The sequence below is a fragment of the Phyllobates terribilis genome, unplaced genomic scaffold, assembly GCF_046119375.1.
Source record: "Phyllobates terribilis strain yellow unplaced genomic scaffold, ASM4611937v1 Scaffold_11__3_contigs__length_659146591, whole genome shotgun sequence".
NCBI lineage: Eukaryota > Metazoa > Chordata > Amphibia > Anura > Dendrobatidae > Phyllobates > Phyllobates terribilis.
In genome coordinates, this window is record NW_027362771.1 from 58505042 (window position 1) to 58525038 (window position 19997).

The following is a 19997-nucleotide window of genomic DNA, read 5'->3' on the forward strand; positions in this document are numbered from 1 at the left end:
ATATATGCCAAGCACTGCATTAATGTCAAACTCTGTGAAAACTTTGGCCAGTAGACACATTCAGCCATTGGGAAAGGAACTCAAAATTCTGCACTTTGGATGACCGAAAGAAAGCATTGGTTTCTAAAAGACTGTGATGGGGTTCTCCATAAAATTGATATTGAAGACCCATCCTTTGCACAGGTAATCTAAACATGTAGGTGGGTGTCTGCACCATCACTCATCAGTTGTTAGCTGGTCCTGCCATGGCCAGAACTAAACAGAGAAGGGAGCCGGAAGACTATAGCTCTGTACACATTGTAGAGGTTATTCTGCACCAGTTGAGGTGAATGGGAACTGAGCTGCAGTACCCAAAAGCAGCCACTCTGCTGTGTAAAGAGTTGTGGTGTTCTGGCTCCATACACTGTTCTACTTTTGTTTTAGTCGGAAAAATGAGCCAACTACTGACAAGAGTGGACACCCTGGGTTTTAGACACCCATCAATTATTAAGGACCTGTTCAAAGGATAGACCATTAAAAGGGTTGTCCAGTCAAAAGGTACTCATTACCCGGGGTTGGATTCTGTAAATAAAATAAATTATATTCACCTGCTATCACCCCGTGGATACAAAATTGGCCTTTCTGTGGTATGCACCAGCACCACAATCAATTACCGCACCATTCAATCAGCCATAGGACTGCTGCAACTTATAATAGACTATAGCAGTCAGGTGACTTGAGCCTCAAGTCATCAGAAAAACATCCGAAAACACTCAGCTCAAATCACCTGACCTCTGCAGGTTGTCACTAGAGGTCCTGTGGCTGATTGAACCCAATGGTCATTGCTTCCTATGCTGGCACATTCCTCTGAGCAGTCTGCTCTGATTCCAGGGGGTTGACAGCAAGTGAGTATGATTTATTTAATTATTTTTAGCCTTGTTTAGCCATTTAGTTTTGTAGTATTGGGCAAACACACAGATTGTCAAGAACTAAAATTGCACTAATAAAATTGTGGAGCTTAGAAATTAGATTATTCTATTTTCTCTATCCTAGAATTATTTCCTTAAAGCTGGGTTGAAACAAGAGTTTTTGAACCAAATTTCTTTTTAGAAAGGATGAAGTTTAAAGGTGTATTCACATGCAGTAAATACAGGTTGTAAAAATGTGACATGTATTTGCTGAAGAATCTGCATCAAAAATCCAAGGCAGATACTCAGATTCCTGCTGGTGAATTAAGGTTTAAACCATGGTGGGTCTGCACAGGCGTTAGCTAATCCACATTCCACTATTGACCACAGTTTTGCCAATTGCACAAATTTGGCTTCACATCATAGTAGAACTAAAATTCAAAATGTTCTTTATTCATGCACAAATTGCACAAATTCTTCACAAGGTGCACAGGATACAGATAAACCCCTCAGATCAAACCAACGCATTTCGAACTTATGAGTTTTTAGCCATGGTAGATCACAGATTTGGGGCAAAAACTGCTTCAATACATGAGATATCACTTCTTGGATCACTTTTGGAAACCACACTGTGAAAATATGCAGCTGTACGAATGACAGTACTGATGAAAACAATGGGATAATGGATAAAGGGGCTTTCGGAAGAAGGAATGAATGGAGCGAGCTGATAATTATGCACACGGCCACTACATTCTAACGGCGTTAAAAGTGATCCTTTTGCTCATTGGTGTGGGTCCCAACAGTCAGACCCCTGCAATGTATCCTGTGGATAAATAATAACTTGTGTTCACCACACAACAACTTTAAAGAGATTGATCAGGGAGAGAAAAACATAGCTGCGTTACTCCAAAAAGTACCAGACCTATCTATGGGTTGTGTGCGGTATTCCAGTTTGCACCAGTCGCTTCAATGTAGCTGAACTCCAATAGCAGACTCAACGTGTAGAGAGAGTTGGCACTGGTTTTTGAAAAAGGCAATCCTGTTTTTCTAATTCTGGACAAACATTTAAGGCCTAATTACGACAACTCTATGCATATTGCATTTTGGCACATAAAGTCCCTTTGGTTTCATTTGGTGCACAGTGCATTTTAGCTCATGGAGTCCCTATGGTTTCATGTGGTGCACAGTTCGTTTTAGCTCATGAAGTCCCTATAGTTTCATGTGGTGCACAGTGAAGTTTGGCACATAAAGTCCCTATAGTTTCATGTGGTGCACAGTGAATTTTAGCTCATGAAGTCCCTATGGTTTCATGCAGTGCACAGTGAAGTTTCACACATAAAGTCCCTATAGTTTCATGTGGTGCACAGTTCATTTCAGCTCATGAAGTCCCATTGGTTTCATGTGGTGCACAGTGCATTTTGGCACGCAAAGTCTCTATACTTCCATGTGGTGCACAGTGCATTTTGGCACGCAAAGTCTCTATACTTCCATGTGGTGCACAGTGCATTTTGGCACATGAAATCCCTATGGTTCCATGTAGTACACAGTGTATTTTGGCCCATGACGAACCTATGATTCCATGTGGTGCATAGTGCATTTTGGAGCATGAAGTCCTTATGCTTTCATGTAGTTCACATTTCATTTTGGTACTTGAAGTCCCTAGAGTTGCATGTGGAGCCATGGTTCTATATGTTGCCAGTTTCAGAAGCAATGTTTATAGTGGAATTTTTCTACAGGAAATTACAATTCAACCGTATGATGATGATTCAGTAAAACCATTGGAAGCAATAATAAGGACAGTTAAAGTGATTTTTCCTACTAGCTGATCATAAGCTGGCTGTCAATGAGTCTGGCAGCTAAAACACCCTGAGATCTTCTTTACCACCATTAGACGCTCCTGACTGTCACAAATCATGCAAGTCCAAACAAAAGCTAAAATAAGCCTATACTATTAGGTAATACTGTTGTCATGACTGGGTGTACTTGGTCTGTAATAATGTTTACTATAGGTACTATAGGTATATGTAAGAGTAATATCCACATGAATGTGAGGAACCAAGGTTCTCAAGCAGAACATGGCTCAGGGTCTCACTCACCCTCCACCAGTTTGGCTGTGCATCTTGGTGATATAATGTTCTCACATAAGTGATACACACTTGTCCACATGATGTAAGAGAAAAAGTGATTTATCAGGCCAGGCAATCTTGTTCTTCTGCTCCATGCTGATGTTTCTACAGTAGGCATTCCAGCAGAAGACTGGTTCACTGGCAGCTCTATCTTGGACCTCCTTTTGTAGGCATTAACCATTGAATTACCTCCATTGTTCTGTACGTTTTGCAGATGATCTGACCTAGTTTATCTATCACAATTCATCCACTGATAGACCTGACTGTTCACTTGCTGCCTAATATATTCCACCCTTTGACAGTTGCCATTGTCATGTTTTACTTCACATGCCATGGCTGATCGGTACTTAGATTTGGATGGATAGACAAATACTATATACCTTTCATTGGCTACACACAGTCTTGTGTATTGCACGTGGAGAGCTGATAACTGCGCTGAATACCCGTGCCCCTATTTGAACTTGCATAGAAATAACGTGACCCCATGATATAACATCGTTCCTCAGCCTCTTGGAATATTTGGTCAATTTTTAGTATTTCCTACTGAAATTTGGAAGCTCACAATGTAATGCAGCCCTAATTGTAGCATAATGGCTTGTAAAACAGTGACAGCAGCCTGCTAGCAAGCATAAAATATATTTTGCAGTCCGCGAGATAAGGCTATAATTGCAAAGCACAGCTTTGTCCCTAATTGCTGTAATCTGCAACAACATAACCAATTAGAATCAATGCTTGATGTGACAACTTAAATGGAGGTTAATAGGTTAAATCGCCCAGGGGGATAGGTACAGCTTAAACTGCTCTTCGCACTTTCATATTTTCACCTGTTTGGAGCAAAGCGTCCGTTGACAGCTCACAAATGGATAGTCTGCTTTTATTTTTTCCTTCACAGCTATATTCCTTTAAGATGATGTAATAGTTATTTCCCTGGTTGGTTTCTCCCCTGCACTGCTGAAATAGCACCATCTCAGAGCAGCCCTGGGAACTGTGGATCCACCCAGCTCAGCAGCTAGAGCAGGCTCAGCAACCAAGCATCAGAGCACCCAGAGCTGGATAACCAGCTAGTGCTGCTGCCTGCCTGCCTGCCTGCCTGCTCCTTCCTCTGCTCTCAGCCTACCTGGAAGTATGTTAGCCTCTGTGTTCCTGCTAGTACCTGGAGTCTCTGATCTGCACCCTGCTCCATGCTGGCTGCCTGCTGTGAATGAGAGGTTTTTACAAGACATTTAGAAACCAGCATCCCATCTGGAGAAGGCTTTTTCCTCTCCCCTAATAAGGAGCCCGTCTTTTCTTTTTTTTTCTTTTTTTTTTTTTACTGTGCTTTCTTTTTTTTTTTTTTTTGCTGACCACTACAACTGAAAAAGGCATCATAGCCTCTGCTACCCAGGAGCTGCCAACTTTCCGCACTTGCGAGGAGCTACACCTTCCCTATACTTTTTTTGATTATTTTATATTGATTTCTAGTACTGTGTATCTAAGGTGTCTTCTTTTTCATGTGAAAGGATTATGCAACACAGGTACAGTAATTTTATCACTATAATCTAGATTTTCACTTTTAACGTACAGCATCTAAAATGTCGAAAATGTTTTCCTATGATGTAAATGACTTGCAGACATTTCTCCATGTGCGTAAACAGCTTATATGATTTATACCATTTTTATCATTTTCAAACTTTACAAATATTCTCTTTTGACAGATCCTTGTCCGTCTGTTCTTTCAGTGTGACCTTGCATCCGGTAACCCTTTTTATGCTTTTTTAACAAGTTACTATTTGATCTCGGACACAGACTGTTATGTTAATGACCAGTTGTAACTGACTTCATGACCAAGAAATTCAGAATCAGCAGAGAGTTGTTGCACTTTGGGAATATATATTTCAGTTTTTCGCTTCAATTTTAAAATTCATGAACAATTTTTACCATAATTAGTGGAATCTGTTAAAAAAAGCACAATGGCTCTGAGTGGAAACTGCAGAACTTATGCTCCACCTAGAGACCAAGGGACCATCCTGCAATCTTTTCCTGAGGTGGTTGAATTAAATGTCGGTGGGCAAGTTTACTTTACACGTCATTCAACGTTGACCAGTATCCCCCATTCTTTGCTATGGAAAATGTTCACCTCAAAAAGGGACTCTATAAATGACCTGGCCAAAGATGCCAAAGGACGATTCTTTATTGACCGAGATGGGTTTCTTTTCCGTTACGTGCTTGATTTCCTCAGAGACAGGCAAGTGGTCTTGCCAGATCACTTTCCAGAAAAAGGGAGATTGAAAAGAGAAGCAGAATACTTTATGCTCCCTGAACTTGTGAAGATCTTAGCACCTGATGAAGTAAAACAGAGTCCTGATGACTACTTCCATAGTGACTTTGAGGAAGTGTCCCAAGGAAGTGAAACAAGAATATGCCCATCATCTTCTTTGATGCCTTCAGACAGAAAATGGGGCTTCATCACTGTTGGTTATAGGGGATCTTGCACTATGGGCCGAGAAAGTCAAGCGGATGCAAAGTTTCGCAGAGTTCCAAGAATTCTGGTTTGTGGTCGTATCTCTCTCGCCAAAGAGGTTTTTGGAGAAACGTTAAATGAAAGCAGAGATCCTGACCGAGCACCAGAAAAATACACCTCAAGGTTTTATCTCAAGTTCAAGCATCTAGAGAGAGCATTTGACATGTTGTCAGAGTGTGGATTCCATATGGTAGCCTGTAACTCCTCAGTGACAGCTTCATTCGTCAATCAGTATACTGATGACAAGATCTGGTCCAGTTATACAGAATACGTTTTTTACAGTAAGTACTACTCAACTCGAGCAATACCATGACATACAATGACGTTTTCTGGAGTATAAATATGGAGCATAGTGTGTTAATTTGAAAGCTCCAATGATGAGATGAAACTTGAAATCCTATGGCTAGGTGGCACTAGAGGCCAGTGGAAATGTTATTGGGCTTTCGTTGACTGCTGTGCCTTACTCTATAAATCAACAGGATGTCATTCTCACACAGTAGCTAAGCATTTACAGCTAAAAGAAGGGGAGAAGCTGGGATGGGATTAGAGGAGGCAGTAAATCTTTTGATTTGCTCTCCTTTCATGCAGGATACTTAGAAATGAATTTTCAGTACTTGCCTTTTATATTTATATGACTAGTACACTTGTTCAGTGCATGTTTATGGCACAGCTAGCCACAGGCTGCCTCTTGCTGGCTTTCTGAAAGATTTAAAACCAAAAAGTAGAAACGTTGGATATGTTCATATTTTCAATGCCTAATCCTTTAAGGTTTCTATTAATGCTGGCTGAATGTAGAATGTGGTGTATGAGTATAACTATAAATCTGTAATGCTGTAGTCCTTATAAGGACCATGCAGTTTAAACAGGTACCATGATTTGGGGTATTTTGGCATTGCTATGGATATATATGATGTGTATGTAATTTCATCTATTTATTCATGTAATTTTTCAGGAGTGCATTGAAAAAAATAGATCCTCGTCAAACGTCTGATAGATATGAGTCTGGGAAGTTTAGCTAAATTGGTTCCCATATCTCTTAAGGCATTGTTGAAAATCAAGCCAATTTTTGGGGATTTCTTTCCAAAAGACTATATTTGTAGACTTTCCATTCAAGGGTCATAGTTGAGTTTTTCAGGGGTAATGCCAGGTTAACCCAAACATAAATTTGGAGCCAGATGTAATATGTAATTATTTATGAAAGGATTCGGCATGTTAGGTATCAGAATGTATCTATCTCCTTCAGACTGTTACATAATGCCTGACATGTTGCATAGAATATTTACTGTATGTATAGATTTCCCTTTAATAATGTCTAAAAATGATTTTTGATGTGTAATTAGTGATAGATCCCTTTTATCTAATATTAATCAGCAATGTCGTATTTTATGTGTGTTGTAGGTTGGTCATTGATCTATATAGTTGTGATCTCATGTCCTGGAGTTTTGGCAAGCTATATCAAATGCTGAGGATAGTAGGAACTATCATTATAATTATAGGAATTGGGTGGGGAGTGTGGTGACATGCAGAATTTTGATTGAATCTCATAGAACTACACTGATTGATGGTTTTTATGTGTATGATTTACTTGTGTGCCCTTTTTATGTATGCATTTTGTAATATATTTCAAATATATCATTTTTTGCCTAATTTTGTACATAAAGTAAGCATGAAACTATTACCGTTGCATTTCCTTCTTTTAATAGTAATACAAATGAAGCTATATCTCATACCTGACCGAAAATTTAACCAACTGACCCCTTTGTGCCGGTTCAGCAAAGCCCACATATTTTCTAATGTTGTGAGTCTACCCTTCTGCACTTTGACTTAGAAAAGTCTGTGCTATTTGGAAATATTTAGAATAAGGATTTGGTGGCAAAAGTCTCAAATGTTGAGCTGTGGTTTAGTTCATGTGATGTAGACACTGGTTATATCTATTGGTTTTGTTGGTGCAGGTTGTTCTCTTAGGTTTATACTTCTCTCGGATTATCTATTATATTTTAAGTCATGAAATAGACATTTATATGATGTACTCATTATGACAACCCCTTTAAAAACAGTTGACATTGATCTGGTGATGGCTACTTTTGTGGCTCCTGATCCCCTTGGCAGCCCGCTTTTATTCTGGTGGGAGGGGGTTATCTATTTATTTATTTCCTATATAAATTACATCCATGTAATAGGCTGGGCTAAACCTCCTGGAGAGACAGTTGTGTTCTGATTTGCTGAATGTTCCCTCAGTCTTATGTAGGGGGGGTGCCAAAACTAAGGACACTCCTCTATAGCAAACACGTTATTGCTACTTTTGTGGCTCCTGATCCCCTTGGCAGCCAGCTTTTATTCTGGTGGGAGGGGGATATCTATTTATTTATTTCCTATTTAAACTACGTCCATGTAATAGGCTGGGCTAAGCCTCCTGGAGAGACAGTTGTGTTCTGATTTGCTAAATGTTCTCTCAGTCTTATGTAGGGTGGTGCCAAAACTGAGGACACTCCTCTAGATCAAACACCTTATCTGAGTTCCCAAATCCTTGCTGCACTGTACAGCCTTCATTTATGCTGCAAATCTTAAAATTGGTAGAAGAAATGCTTTTCATTAATACTGCTACATATTTATACTTATCGTCAGTATAATTCACCAAATGCATACATTTACAGGAGCCTGTGTGGAGAGGAAAATGCATCTACTGTTGAAAGTAGGTGCAGACTAATCAGATGTCTTCAGATTGCCATATGCATGTACCAAGACAATGAATATCTTTTTTCTTCTTCCTCTTATTGGTAGATTATGTGGCTGTGGTCGATAATATCTTTTCAGTTCGGTAAGACAAATGCTCAGTCTGATGGACGCTACTTCTCTATCCTCTTCTTCTGGTGCTATTGTGGCAAGAGAAATAAAAGCAGTAGACAGAGAACACTTTTTATAGTTGATCTCTTGCACTTATGGACAAACATTATGGCCAATAAAAACTGTGACTATCCATCCCTATACAGATCTAAATAATCTTTTTTTTGCTGAAATCGTAGTAGTGTTTTGTGAAAACTAAGGACATACTAGTTAACTTGTTTTCACCGAGAATCCCTTTATCGCCCATCTAAGGAATAGGTGATAACATATTTATCAGTGGTTGTGGATCCACACTAATCGGCAAAATGAGTATTTTTTTATTCCCATTTAAAATTTGAACATAAGGTCGAATGTCTGATGGTTGATCCATTCATTCGCTATAGGGCTTCCAAAAATGCACACTGCCACATCAATGTATCGGAGAGAAAGGTCCTTCGTTCTGTTGATCGGTGGATGTCCCAGAGGTCAGATTCCCACTTATCTAACCTCTGGATAAGCGATAACTTCTTTTCACTGGAGAAGCCTATAAACTGTATGAGTATAGTGTGTTTTTATGGTCACAATAGTGCTGATATCACACTCCTTAAAGGGGTTGTCTAGTCCAAGTCGATAAGTCTGCAAAGTGACTGCAGACTTATAAATCCCCCCAGCGCACGCACCGTTCACTGCTGGGATTTGCCGGTTTCTGACCCATTATGTGCGTTATACATACCCCCGGCCAGTGGGTGCGGCGTCGCTTCCATACACTTGTATGGAGCAAGGCCGCGCCCTCTAGTCTCCCACGCCCACTGGCTGGCCGCATCAATACAAGTGTATGGAGCGAGGCCACACTCACTAGACGGGCCCTGGCCAGGAGTATGTATAGCTCATACATACCCTCCGGGCCCGGGCTAGAAACCAGTGAATTCCCGCAGCGCACAGTGCCTGCGCTGGGGGGATTCATAAGTCTGCAGTCACACAGAGTGACTGTGGACTTATTGATTTGGACCGGACAGCCCCTTTAAACCCAATCATACAAATGATAACCTCTATTATTTTTTATACCACGGCTATTACTATTCAAAAAGAAGCTGCCTACAAGAGTTCAGCATGTCCTTAATTAAAAGCAGGTATGAGAATTCCACCGATGTACTGCAGAAATATAAATTATATTGCACTTTCATTTTCCACATCAGCTGATCACAGGGAAACTTTTCTACGATCCTTAGAGGACGAGTAACGTACAATTATTTGAAACTCTAAAATTAAGTTTGTATTCTCATTAGATCTCTATTTATTGCAGCATTATAGTAAGGTTCATAGTAGGATACCTGTTGTAAGCATTGTACATACTCGGGGGGATATCATCGCAGCGTGAACAAATCACTAGTGATCAGAGACAACCAGTCCAGGGTGATATTTATGGCCGGATCCAAGGGGTTGCAATGAGCCCGGCTTGGACTTACCTTCCCTTTCTCTCTTACAAGGAATAATAACAGATACCGAGCCCCCTTCTGCCAGAATAAGACACATAAGGCCTTTGAATGTCCTATTTATCTAAATGAGGCTTTCAGAAATTATTGCTTGCCACCAAAACAATCCTTTTCAGATTAATTGAATTGATTTTCCGTCACCAAAATTTCTGCAATAAATCTGCAGCTTGTGAATCAACTCTAAAGAGGTATGACCTAGGCAAGGGATTGTAATTAGTTAGAAATCCCCCTCCTTTCAACACTCCACTCCCACCGGGGTCATCGGTTCAATTGATATAGCATGACAATTTACAGTTACTAATCTGAAACAGTATGTTATGTGATAAAGCTAGTAGTGCATTGAAAGTTAAAGAGGTATTCCCATCTCCAAGATCCTATCCCAATATGTAGTAGGTGTAATAATAATAATATTAGCAAATACCTCCAATTATAATTGTAGTATAGTTTTTCTGATTCGCTATGTCTCTTTCCTCATATATAGGCATTGCAGGACCTTAGGTATCCATGGTTACGACCACTAGCAGCTAGTTAACTGTCACTTTATCAGTGGATGTAACCATGGATGACATCTGTGTGACAGCGTGGCAAAACAGGGATGTTCATGGGCGGAGCCGATATTTTGGCGCGAACAAGTCGGAACCCCGATCACGAATTTGAAATGCCAAACAAATTTGCTCAACACTACTAAAAAGCATAAAAAATGCTTCCAATCTGCATCAAATAAAGGGGAAAAGACATCTAAAAATGCAGTGATTAGAGAAGATTGTTAATACATCCTTTAGTGAAAACACTTACAAAAAACATGCAGTGTGAACACAGCCTAAAAGTTGGGAAATACTTCAAGAAGCACTCATGTTAAGTTTTTTATTCATTAAATGTGTGTATGTGGATGTAATGTCTTTGAGTGTGTTAATATACTCACCTACCGCCGCTCTCTCCGGTGTCCATCGCTGCCTCTGAGTGACATCACCGCAATTGCGACTAGCTAGCTCACTCTTTGTATGAGCAGAAAGTCTCTTAGGGCTCGCTCACGCTAGCGTAGATTCACTCATGTGAGAGAATTGGGCTGATTATGCTAATGACGCACACATGAAACTCTGTTAGAGAGAAGACAGAGCTTAATTTCTCCATCTTCTCCAGTGTCTCTGTGCACATACATCGGACTGCATTCAGATGACATCCGAGTGCAGTCCAATGTTATACACGCACTTGTATAGATGCGCGTAGTCGGATTTGCATGGTGCAATTGTTTTCTCTGGTCTAATCGTCATGAGAAAAAAAATGCTGATCTGCACTGTCCCATAGTATAACACTGGGCCAAGCACTATCCGTTAGTGTGAGCGAGTCCTTAAAATGTAAGCCTGTGGCGCCTCGTTCTGATGCTCTGTAGACTTACATTAGAAAAGCCACTTCTGGGTCACGCAAAGTGCAGTGTGACCTGGAGAGTCTGCAGAGCAATGACGTTGCTGAGAAGAGAGGCAGAATGTTGATGGACACTGGAAAGGGCAGGGATAAGTGAGTATATTGTTACACTCACACTACACTACATGTACATATATACACATTTAATTAATAAAATTTAATGGCAAGGCGCCTTTAATTAAAGGGACTTTGTCAGCAGAGGATGACTGTTCAAACCAAGTACATGTGGAGGTGCAGCCTTGGCGTGGCCAAACATTTAAGTACAACTTCTTGTTTTCCCTCTCTCCACACAACTCTTATTTCATTGACAGCTCTGACTTTATAGAACCAGAGAAAGGCAGAGATAGATGGAAAACAAGTAGGTGGGAAGGTGCACCGAACTGTTTGGCCACACCAAGGGTGCACCATGTTCCTTCACTTGGTTTGACCCTATAAACCACCAAACTGAATGTGGGCTAAGTAGTTCATGTTAGTCTATCTGTATACTAGAGGTTAGATATTATTGATTTTTATACTTCATTTTGCTTTACTTCATCAGCTCTGATGACTTTGGTCAGTTTTGGTGTAATATTTAACATTTCCAAATTGTATAACGGAGCAGTCTTCATACATAGGTTACCTTTCATTTCCTTTATTTTCTCTCTTCTGCTGTAAAATATTCTCTAATTATATATATTTTTATAACCATTTGGTCCCTATATCAGTATTGCATCTCTCCATACTATCTCTTTCTTTATGTATATCCAGTCTATTCTATGACTTAGGTTACCGTGTGTTATCACCATCTGCCACATTTTCTTTTCTTTTGCATTTTCTTGTATACCTTTTTATTACAGTTATTCTAAACCTCCAAGCTGTCATCCTCTTTCCCAATTTCCCAACAGCAGTTAGACCTTGAACTTGCAACACATCATTATTTTTACCCTTTATTCCTCTGCTGACCTCATTTAGTGTTCTCTGTTTTATCTATTTTAAAGACAATTCTATATATATATATATATTTCTTTTTTTTTGCTTATCTAGTGAATTTACAGCCTAATTTTCTAAGCTAAACGCTTGCCTTCACCTCTGGCTGACTACAGTTTAGGAGAACGTACTGATTATTGATAGGATAACAGGAGTAATTGTTCTCTGTCTCCACACAATCTATATGCAGAAATACTAATCTTATTAAAAATACAGCTTTTTAGATGCTTGAAAATTGGGCTAAGTTCCCATGATGATTATTTGATTCCTTTTTGATGTTCCAGATTTTCTGCAACATTTCTACCCCAATTAGATTACTTGCATTTTTTTCATTGCATTTTTAGTGTGGTTTTTTTTTAACTTGATTTTTTATTGTCTTTTTTTCTGTGTTTTTTGCTACTTTTAGTATGTCACGTTTTAAATAAAGCTGCTTTGTTTTTTAGACTTACTGTTGCCTAACTTTGATAACATTTTATTGATAAAGACGTATGCAGATTACATGTGTTTTTAGTGCGTTTCCGTACAATAAAAATGCATATCCATTTTTTACCTGCAGATTTTCCTCATCTCATTCAAGTTTATGGGGAAAATCCGCAAATAAAATGCATGTTTGACATGTTGCAGATTTCAACCACGCACCGGAGGTCAGTTTACCCTACATGAAAAAAAAGACAATGGGAATAAGATCTCTATAAATCCCATACACTTAGCTGTAAATGTAAGACGCATTTTTTACACAGCAAAAATACACAGTGTACAAAATGCAGCAAATACTGATTGTAGGAACTTAGCCTTATACTACTCCAAAGCTGTGCAGTGTGGGGAAGCTTTGTACTCTATCAGTTCATATTTTCCTTTTGTATGATGAAGAGCACTGTGCACACCAGGTTGTAGAAGCTGCAATTCCAGGTAACCAACAAATTAACAAAAGAAAATTAAAGAGCGCATATTGTCCAACATATGTATACATCATCTCCCCTGTTCCTCCAAGAAACGGAAACTGAAAAAACATGTGGAGAAAAGTATGTATAGTTCAGAAGGAGCAATATCCAATTTTTAGGAGTTCATATTTATGTTGTCATTTCCTGCATTACTCCTCACAGAAGCAGAAAAGAAAACAGTGCCACAGACAGTTCTGTTCGCCATGTTCTAAAACTTAAAGGGATTTTCCCACAAGCAAAGTACACCTTAATCAATAGATCTTGGAATAATAATAACTTTCACGATTGGATGTGTTTAAATAAAATGTCCCTGTGCTGAGATAATCTTATAAATGTGCCCCTGCTGTGTACTGTGTAATGGCTGTGTCTGACCGTACAGGAACATGGTCTGATCATACCACATCTCCTGGACAGGGGAGGATGCAAAAGAGAGTATACAGGCAGGACAGCAGGGGATCGCCGCTACTGCTTTCTGTGAGGTAAAACATTTACCCTGCCTGATTAAAAACTTGTTTTACCTCACAGAAAGCAGCAGCTGTGACTACTTGCTGTCTGGTCTGTATACTCTTTTTCTTCCCCCCCCCTGCCCAGGAGATGTGGTATGATCAGACCATATTTCTGCACGGTCAGACACAGCTATTACACAGCACACAGCAGGGACACATTTAGATTATCTTGGGACAGGAACATGTTTTTTAATACATCCAATTGTGGAACTTATTCTTATTCTAAGATCTCTTAATGTAAATGTACTTTGATTATGGGACAACCCATTTAAGAGGAATGAAAACTAAAATATTAATTATAATTAAAATATATGAATAGTACTTTACTAAAAACTAATTCATATGTGCAATATTATGTAAAATGTGTAATGCATTATACAAATATATGTCATTACGCGATATTTATTAAGCAATATTTCACCAAGCGAGATATAAGCACACCACAATAGAAAATAAAATAAAAGTAAAGACAATTTTTAAAATTGCTACAATCAACGAAAAATAGAAAACAAATACTTGTTAAAACTAAAAGTTTTTGTTCCTATTCACTTTGTCAAAACTGAATTGATTGGTTCATATAAGTATCATTTTGCAGGCCAATTATAACAGGATTCAAAAATTGGTATCCCAAAACTGCGGGTACAGATCAGTGCATAATGGAAGATTTTTTTTTTTTGGCACCCAAAAGATATGTCTAATGTCTTCCCACTATGGTAGGTGGTGATTAGAGATGAGCGTTGTTCTACTCGAACTGTTCGCCAATCTCAAATTCGAGCTGTTTTGGGCGGTGTTCGAGCCGTTCGGCGAACACGAACAATTTGAGAAAAATTCGGCTGTTCGAGGTTATGTTCGATAACTGTTCGTGCACCAAAATCATAACTGGATTTTTTCTCAGTAATGATGAAAATTAATGTTAATACGCAGTTTGAGTGTACAGCGGGGTGGGGGGAGGGGCAGGAGATAGATCTCTGCAGGAACAATGAAGATCTCCATTTTTTTTTCTCTTTCCCGCATTTGCAGTGGGGAGGTGCAATCTGTCAGCCTATCAGCAGCGCACACACGGAGCGAAGTGCTTTTTTTCACACAAGCAAGGGCATGTGTCATTGGCAGTGTATGTCACATGTCCTTGCCCTATAAGACCAAGCCATTTTCCCCGTCGCCACCATTTTCTCACTGCTGCAGCTGCGTGTTAGACGGCACCGCTGTTGCTGTGTGCGCTATACCTTGTTAATTTCAAGCCAATTTTCGCACAAATATACAGATAGCTTGGGAGTAGGGAATAGTTGTGATTGCAGTCCTTTTAAGGACTAGGTTACAGCATTTCCTATGACTTTTATCAGGGAGGTCTGTGCTCTTAAATAGATAGGTTGTGGGAGTAAAGACTAATTGTAATTGGAGTCCTTTTCAGGACTAGGTTACATGAGTTCCTATCAGTTTTTGCCAGGCAGGTCTGTGCCAGTGCTGTGCAAGTTTTTTTCACAGCATTTGGCTGAATCTAGCAAAGCTAATCCTTTTTGGCCTATTGCAGAGTGTGTTAGTCAGTGGAGTAGCCTATCTGTGTTGCAAGATATAACACCTGTGTATAGAATACCAATTTTTTTACTGCACCTAGTGAAGTAAAATCTTTTGGGCATAGCATCATTCTATTAGTCCATCTATACTGACCTCCATCAGGTTGCAAACTGAATATAATTTTTTTCTGCATCTAGCTCTGAAAAAATATTTGGGCTTCTAGCAGTGTGTGGGACTTGGTCTATTAGTCCATCTATACTGACCTCCATCAGGTTGCAAATTAAAAATAATTTTTTTCTTCATTTAGCTCTGAAAAAATATTTGGGCTTCTAGCAGTGTGTGGGACTTGTTCTATTAGTCCTTCTATACTGACCTCCAGCAGGTTGCAAATTGAATATAATTTTTTTCTGCATCTAGCTCTGAAAAAATAGTTGGGCTTCTAGCGGTGTGTGGGACTTGGTCTATTAGTCCATCTATACTGAGCTCCATCAGGTTGCAAATTAAAAATAATTTTTTTCTGCATCTAGCTCTGAAAAAATATTTGGGCTTCTAGCAGTGTGTGGGACTTGGTCTATTAGTCCATCTATACTGACCTCCATCAGGTTGCAAATTAAAAATAATTTTTTTCTGCATCTAGCTCTGAAAAAATATTTGGGCTTCTAGCAGTGTGTGGGACTTGGTCTATTAGTCCATCTATACTGACCTCCATCAGGTTGCAAATTAAAAATAATTTTTTTCTGCATCTAGCTCTGAAAAAATATTTGGGCTTCTAGCAGTGTGTGGGACTTGGTCTATTAGTCCATCTATACTGACCTCCATCAGGTTGCAAATTAAAAATAATTTTTTTCTTCATTTAGCTCTGAAAAAATATTTGGGCTTCTAGCAGTGTGTGGGACTTGGTCTATTAGTCCATCTATACTGACCTCCATCAGGTTGCAAATTAAAAATAATTTTTTTCTGCATCTAGCTCTGAAAAAATATTTGGGCTTCTAGCGGTGTGTGGGACTTGGTCTATTAGTCCATCTATACTGACCTCCATCAGGTTGCAAATTAAAAATAATTTTTTTCTGCATCTAGCTCTGAAAAAATATTTGGGCTTCTAGCAGTGTGTGGGACTTGGTCTATTAGTCCATCTATACTGACCTCCATCAGGTTGCAAATTAAAAATAATTTTTTTCTGCATCTAGCTCTGAAAAAATATTTGGGCTTCTAGCGGTGTGTGGGACTTGGTCTATTAGTCCATCTATACTGACCTCCATCAGGTTGCAAATTAAAAATAATTTTTTTCTGCATCTAGCTCTGAAAAAATATTTGGGCTTCTAGCAGTGTGTGGGACTTGGTCTATTAGTCCATCTATACTGACCTCCATCAGGTTGCAAATTAAAAATAATTTTTTTCTTCATTTAGCTCTGAAAAAATATTTGGGCTTTTAGCAGTGTGTGGGACTTGTTCTATTAGTCCATCTATACTGACCTCCAGCAGGTTGCAAATTGAATATAATTTTTTTCTGCATCTAGCTCTGAAAAAATAGTTGGGCTTCTAGCGGTGTGTGGGACTTGGTCTATTAGTCCATCTATACTGACCTCCATCAGGTTGCAAATTAAAAATAATTTTTTTCTGCATCTAGCTCTGAAAAAATATTTGGGCTTCTAGCAGTGTGTGGGACTTGGTCTATTAGTCCATCTATACTGACCTCCATCAGGTTGCAAATTAAAAATAATTTTTTTCTTCATTTAGCTCTGAAAAAATATTTGGGCTTCTAGCAGTGTGTGGGACTTGGTCTATTAGTCCATCTATACTGACCTCCATCAGGTTGCAAATTCAAAATAATTTTTTTCTGCATCTAACCCAGCCAATAGTTTTGGCCTAATACCACAGTTTGGCCACTCAGCTCTGCTCGGTTACCATCCATTGTTTTTTTGTGCAAACAACTCCAAAGTTGTGAATTAGTTAACCACCAAAATGAGTGGAAAAAGGCCTGCTGCTGGTGGAAAGGGGAATAGGCGTGTTGGGAAGGGGAAAAAAGGTTGTGTCCATGGGGTAGGTGTTAAAGCAACAGTAACATCTGCAGAAGAAAGACCATCTTCCAGCCAAACTAAAATGTCTACTTCTTTTAGCGGACAATGTGATAAGATCCCTTTCTTACGGCCACGCCAATCGCTACAAATTCCAGATGAGGCACAAAAACAGCAGGTGCTTCAACGGATATCAAGTGCTCCTTTAAGTGGGCTCTCCTCCACATCAACTTCAACATCACAAATACTCCAGTCCTCAAAGGTGTCACCCAAATCGCACTTGCTTCCTCACAGCTCCCAAATCTCCAGCTGCCCGTCTGAGTATGAGGTAGAACAGATGGTTGAGTCTGCAGAGCTGTTTACTCATACTATAGCCTGGGAATCAGAGGTCGACTCCAGCGCTTCTGTGAATCCAGACGAGGAAATGATCTGCACTGATGCCCAGAATCTTTATGAGTCGGATCCAGGACCAGACGCAGAAGGTTCTGACCATAATGTAGACCCTCATTCCCAAACTGTAACTCCTGTTGGTGGAGACAATGAGGAAGACGATGATAAGACTCAAATACCTGATTGGACCGACAACTTTAGTTTTTTGTCAGGGCAGGAACAGGTTGGCTCTGAGGACGACGGGTGTGATAACGCACAGGGTGATGATGATGAGGTCGGAGATCCCACTTACTGTCAACCCACAGTCAGCCAAGAGATGAGGTCAGCAGAGGAGGTGGAGGAAGATGCTAGTGACGACGTGGTCAGGTTGCGCCTTCCTGGACAGAGACGTAGTACTGGAAGCACGTCAACAACTGCATCCTCAAACACAACTCTGCCTCTCACCACAAGTCGTGGTGGCTCTTCAGGTCGCATGGGTGCTAAGCCTTGCATAGCCTGGGCATTTTTTCAGATCGATAAAGATGACCCAACTCGTGTTATCTGTAACATTTGTCAGCAAAAGCTAAGTAGAGGCCAAAAAATACATAGTTTGAGTACTTCATGCATGAACCGGCACATGGACATGAAGCATAAGTTGCAGTGGGAAGCTCAGTGTGCTACAATGCGGCCTAGCCGGCCGGGCCAATCACCGTCTGCCATATCTTGTGCATCCGCGGCCTCTTCATCCTCTGTGACTGGGGGGACAGCAGTCACACCTGTTTTGGGGCGCAGACCTGCCACCTCTTTACCCGCAACAACCAGCGTGATTGGCAGGTCATCATTTTCTTTGGAGGTGGTAACACCAGCTGGTGTTGAGCGCTGTCCAACATCGATAGCACCACCTTTGGATCAAGGCAACCTAACATGTCCGCCTGCATCTTCCTCACAGACCGGCAGTTTGCCGGGGACACCCTTATCAACCCCGTCTAAGCACAATAGCCAGCCCTCGGTCCCTCAGATGTGGACAAGTAAAAGACCATTTCCTCCTAGCCATGAGAAAGCTAAGAGGTTGAATTTCACCATCTGCAAGCTCTTGGCTACAGAAATGCTGCCTTTCCGCCTGGTGGACACAGAGGATTTTCGAGACCTTATGTCCGTCGCAGTGCCCCAGTACCAGATGCCCAGTCGGCACTACTTCTCAAAGAAAGGTGTGCCTGCGCTCCACCAGCATGTCGCACACAACATCACCGCTTCTTTGAGAAACTCTGTGTGTGACAGGGTGCATTTCACCACAGACACTTGGACGAGTAGGCATGGACAGGGGCGTTACATGTCGCTGACTGGGCACTGGGTAACTATGGTGACAGCAGGACAAGGGGCTGCTGTCCAAGTCTTGCCGTCCCCACGAGTTGTGCGTCAATCCTCTTTATGTCAAAGTTCCTCCACTGCTTCTGCCTCCTCAACCTCCTCTCGGTCTTCCACCTGCACCCAAAGCCTGTCTGGTCATGCCACAAGCTTTCTAACTGCGCAGAAGGGATCCTGCACACCTCCTTACTATGCTGGCAGTAGGGCTCAACGTCATCAGGCGTTTTTACATTGAAATGTCTGGGAAATGTGAGTCACACAGCTGAGGAGTTGTGGTCAGCTCTGGAGAACCAATTTCATGAATGGTTGTCTCCACTGGACCTGAAACCAGGGAAGGCCGTGTGCGACAATGCTGCAAACCTGGGTGCGGCCCTTCGCCGGGGCAATGTCACACACGTGCCTTGTATGGCTCACGTGTTGAACCTGGTTGTCCAGCAATTTTTAGCCCACTATCCCAGACTAGATGGCCTTCTGCAGAGGGCACGGTCGCTGTGTGCTCACTTCCGCCGTTCGCATCCCGCAGCTCAGCGACTTACATCTCTACAGAAGTCGTTGGGCCTGCCACTTCACCGGCTAAAATGCGATGTGCCTACCCGGTGGAATTCAACTCTGCACATGTTGCAGCGACTGTGGCAGCACCGACAAGCCCTGGTGCAATACGTTCTGACGTATAGCCTGGGCCAACGAGATTCAGAGGTGGGGCAAATCACGCTGGAGGAGTGGTCTCAGATCAGGGACCTATGCACCCTTCTGCACAGTTTTGAAATGGCGACGAAGATGTTTAGTGCTGACGATGCCATTATCAGCATGACTATTCCGGTGATTTACATGCTGGAGCACATGTTAAACAGAATTCGGAGTCAGGTGGTGGCACAAGAGGAGGTGGAGGAAGTAGAGGAGGAGGAGTTGTATGCGGAAGGGCTAACATCTGCAAGGTCCAGACGGTCGGCAGCACCAAGGCGGCAGGCATGTGAGGGTGGGGGAGATGGTTTTACCAGGGCGCATGGTAGCAGCCAAACTAGTGAGGAAGGTGCAGGAGCCCAGGAAGAAGTGGAGGACGAACTGATGGAAG

The 19997-nt window shown here is 40.9% G+C and overlaps 1 protein-coding gene across 1 annotated transcript in view; it reads left to right on the forward strand.

Moving 5' to 3' along the window:
* The first annotated feature begins 3857 nt into the window (after positions 1-3857).
* KCTD16 (potassium channel tetramerization domain containing 16) overlaps positions 3858-19997 on the forward strand; it is a 449673-nt gene continuing 433533 nt past the window's right edge. The window contains exons 1-2 of the mRNA XM_073651273.1: positions 3858-4527; positions 4708-5794. Of these exons, the coding sequence (XP_073507374.1) occupies positions 4963-5794 (832 nt within the window). The 5' untranslated portion in view covers positions 3858-4527; positions 4708-4962. The remainder of the gene's footprint in view (positions 4528-4707; positions 5795-19997) is intronic.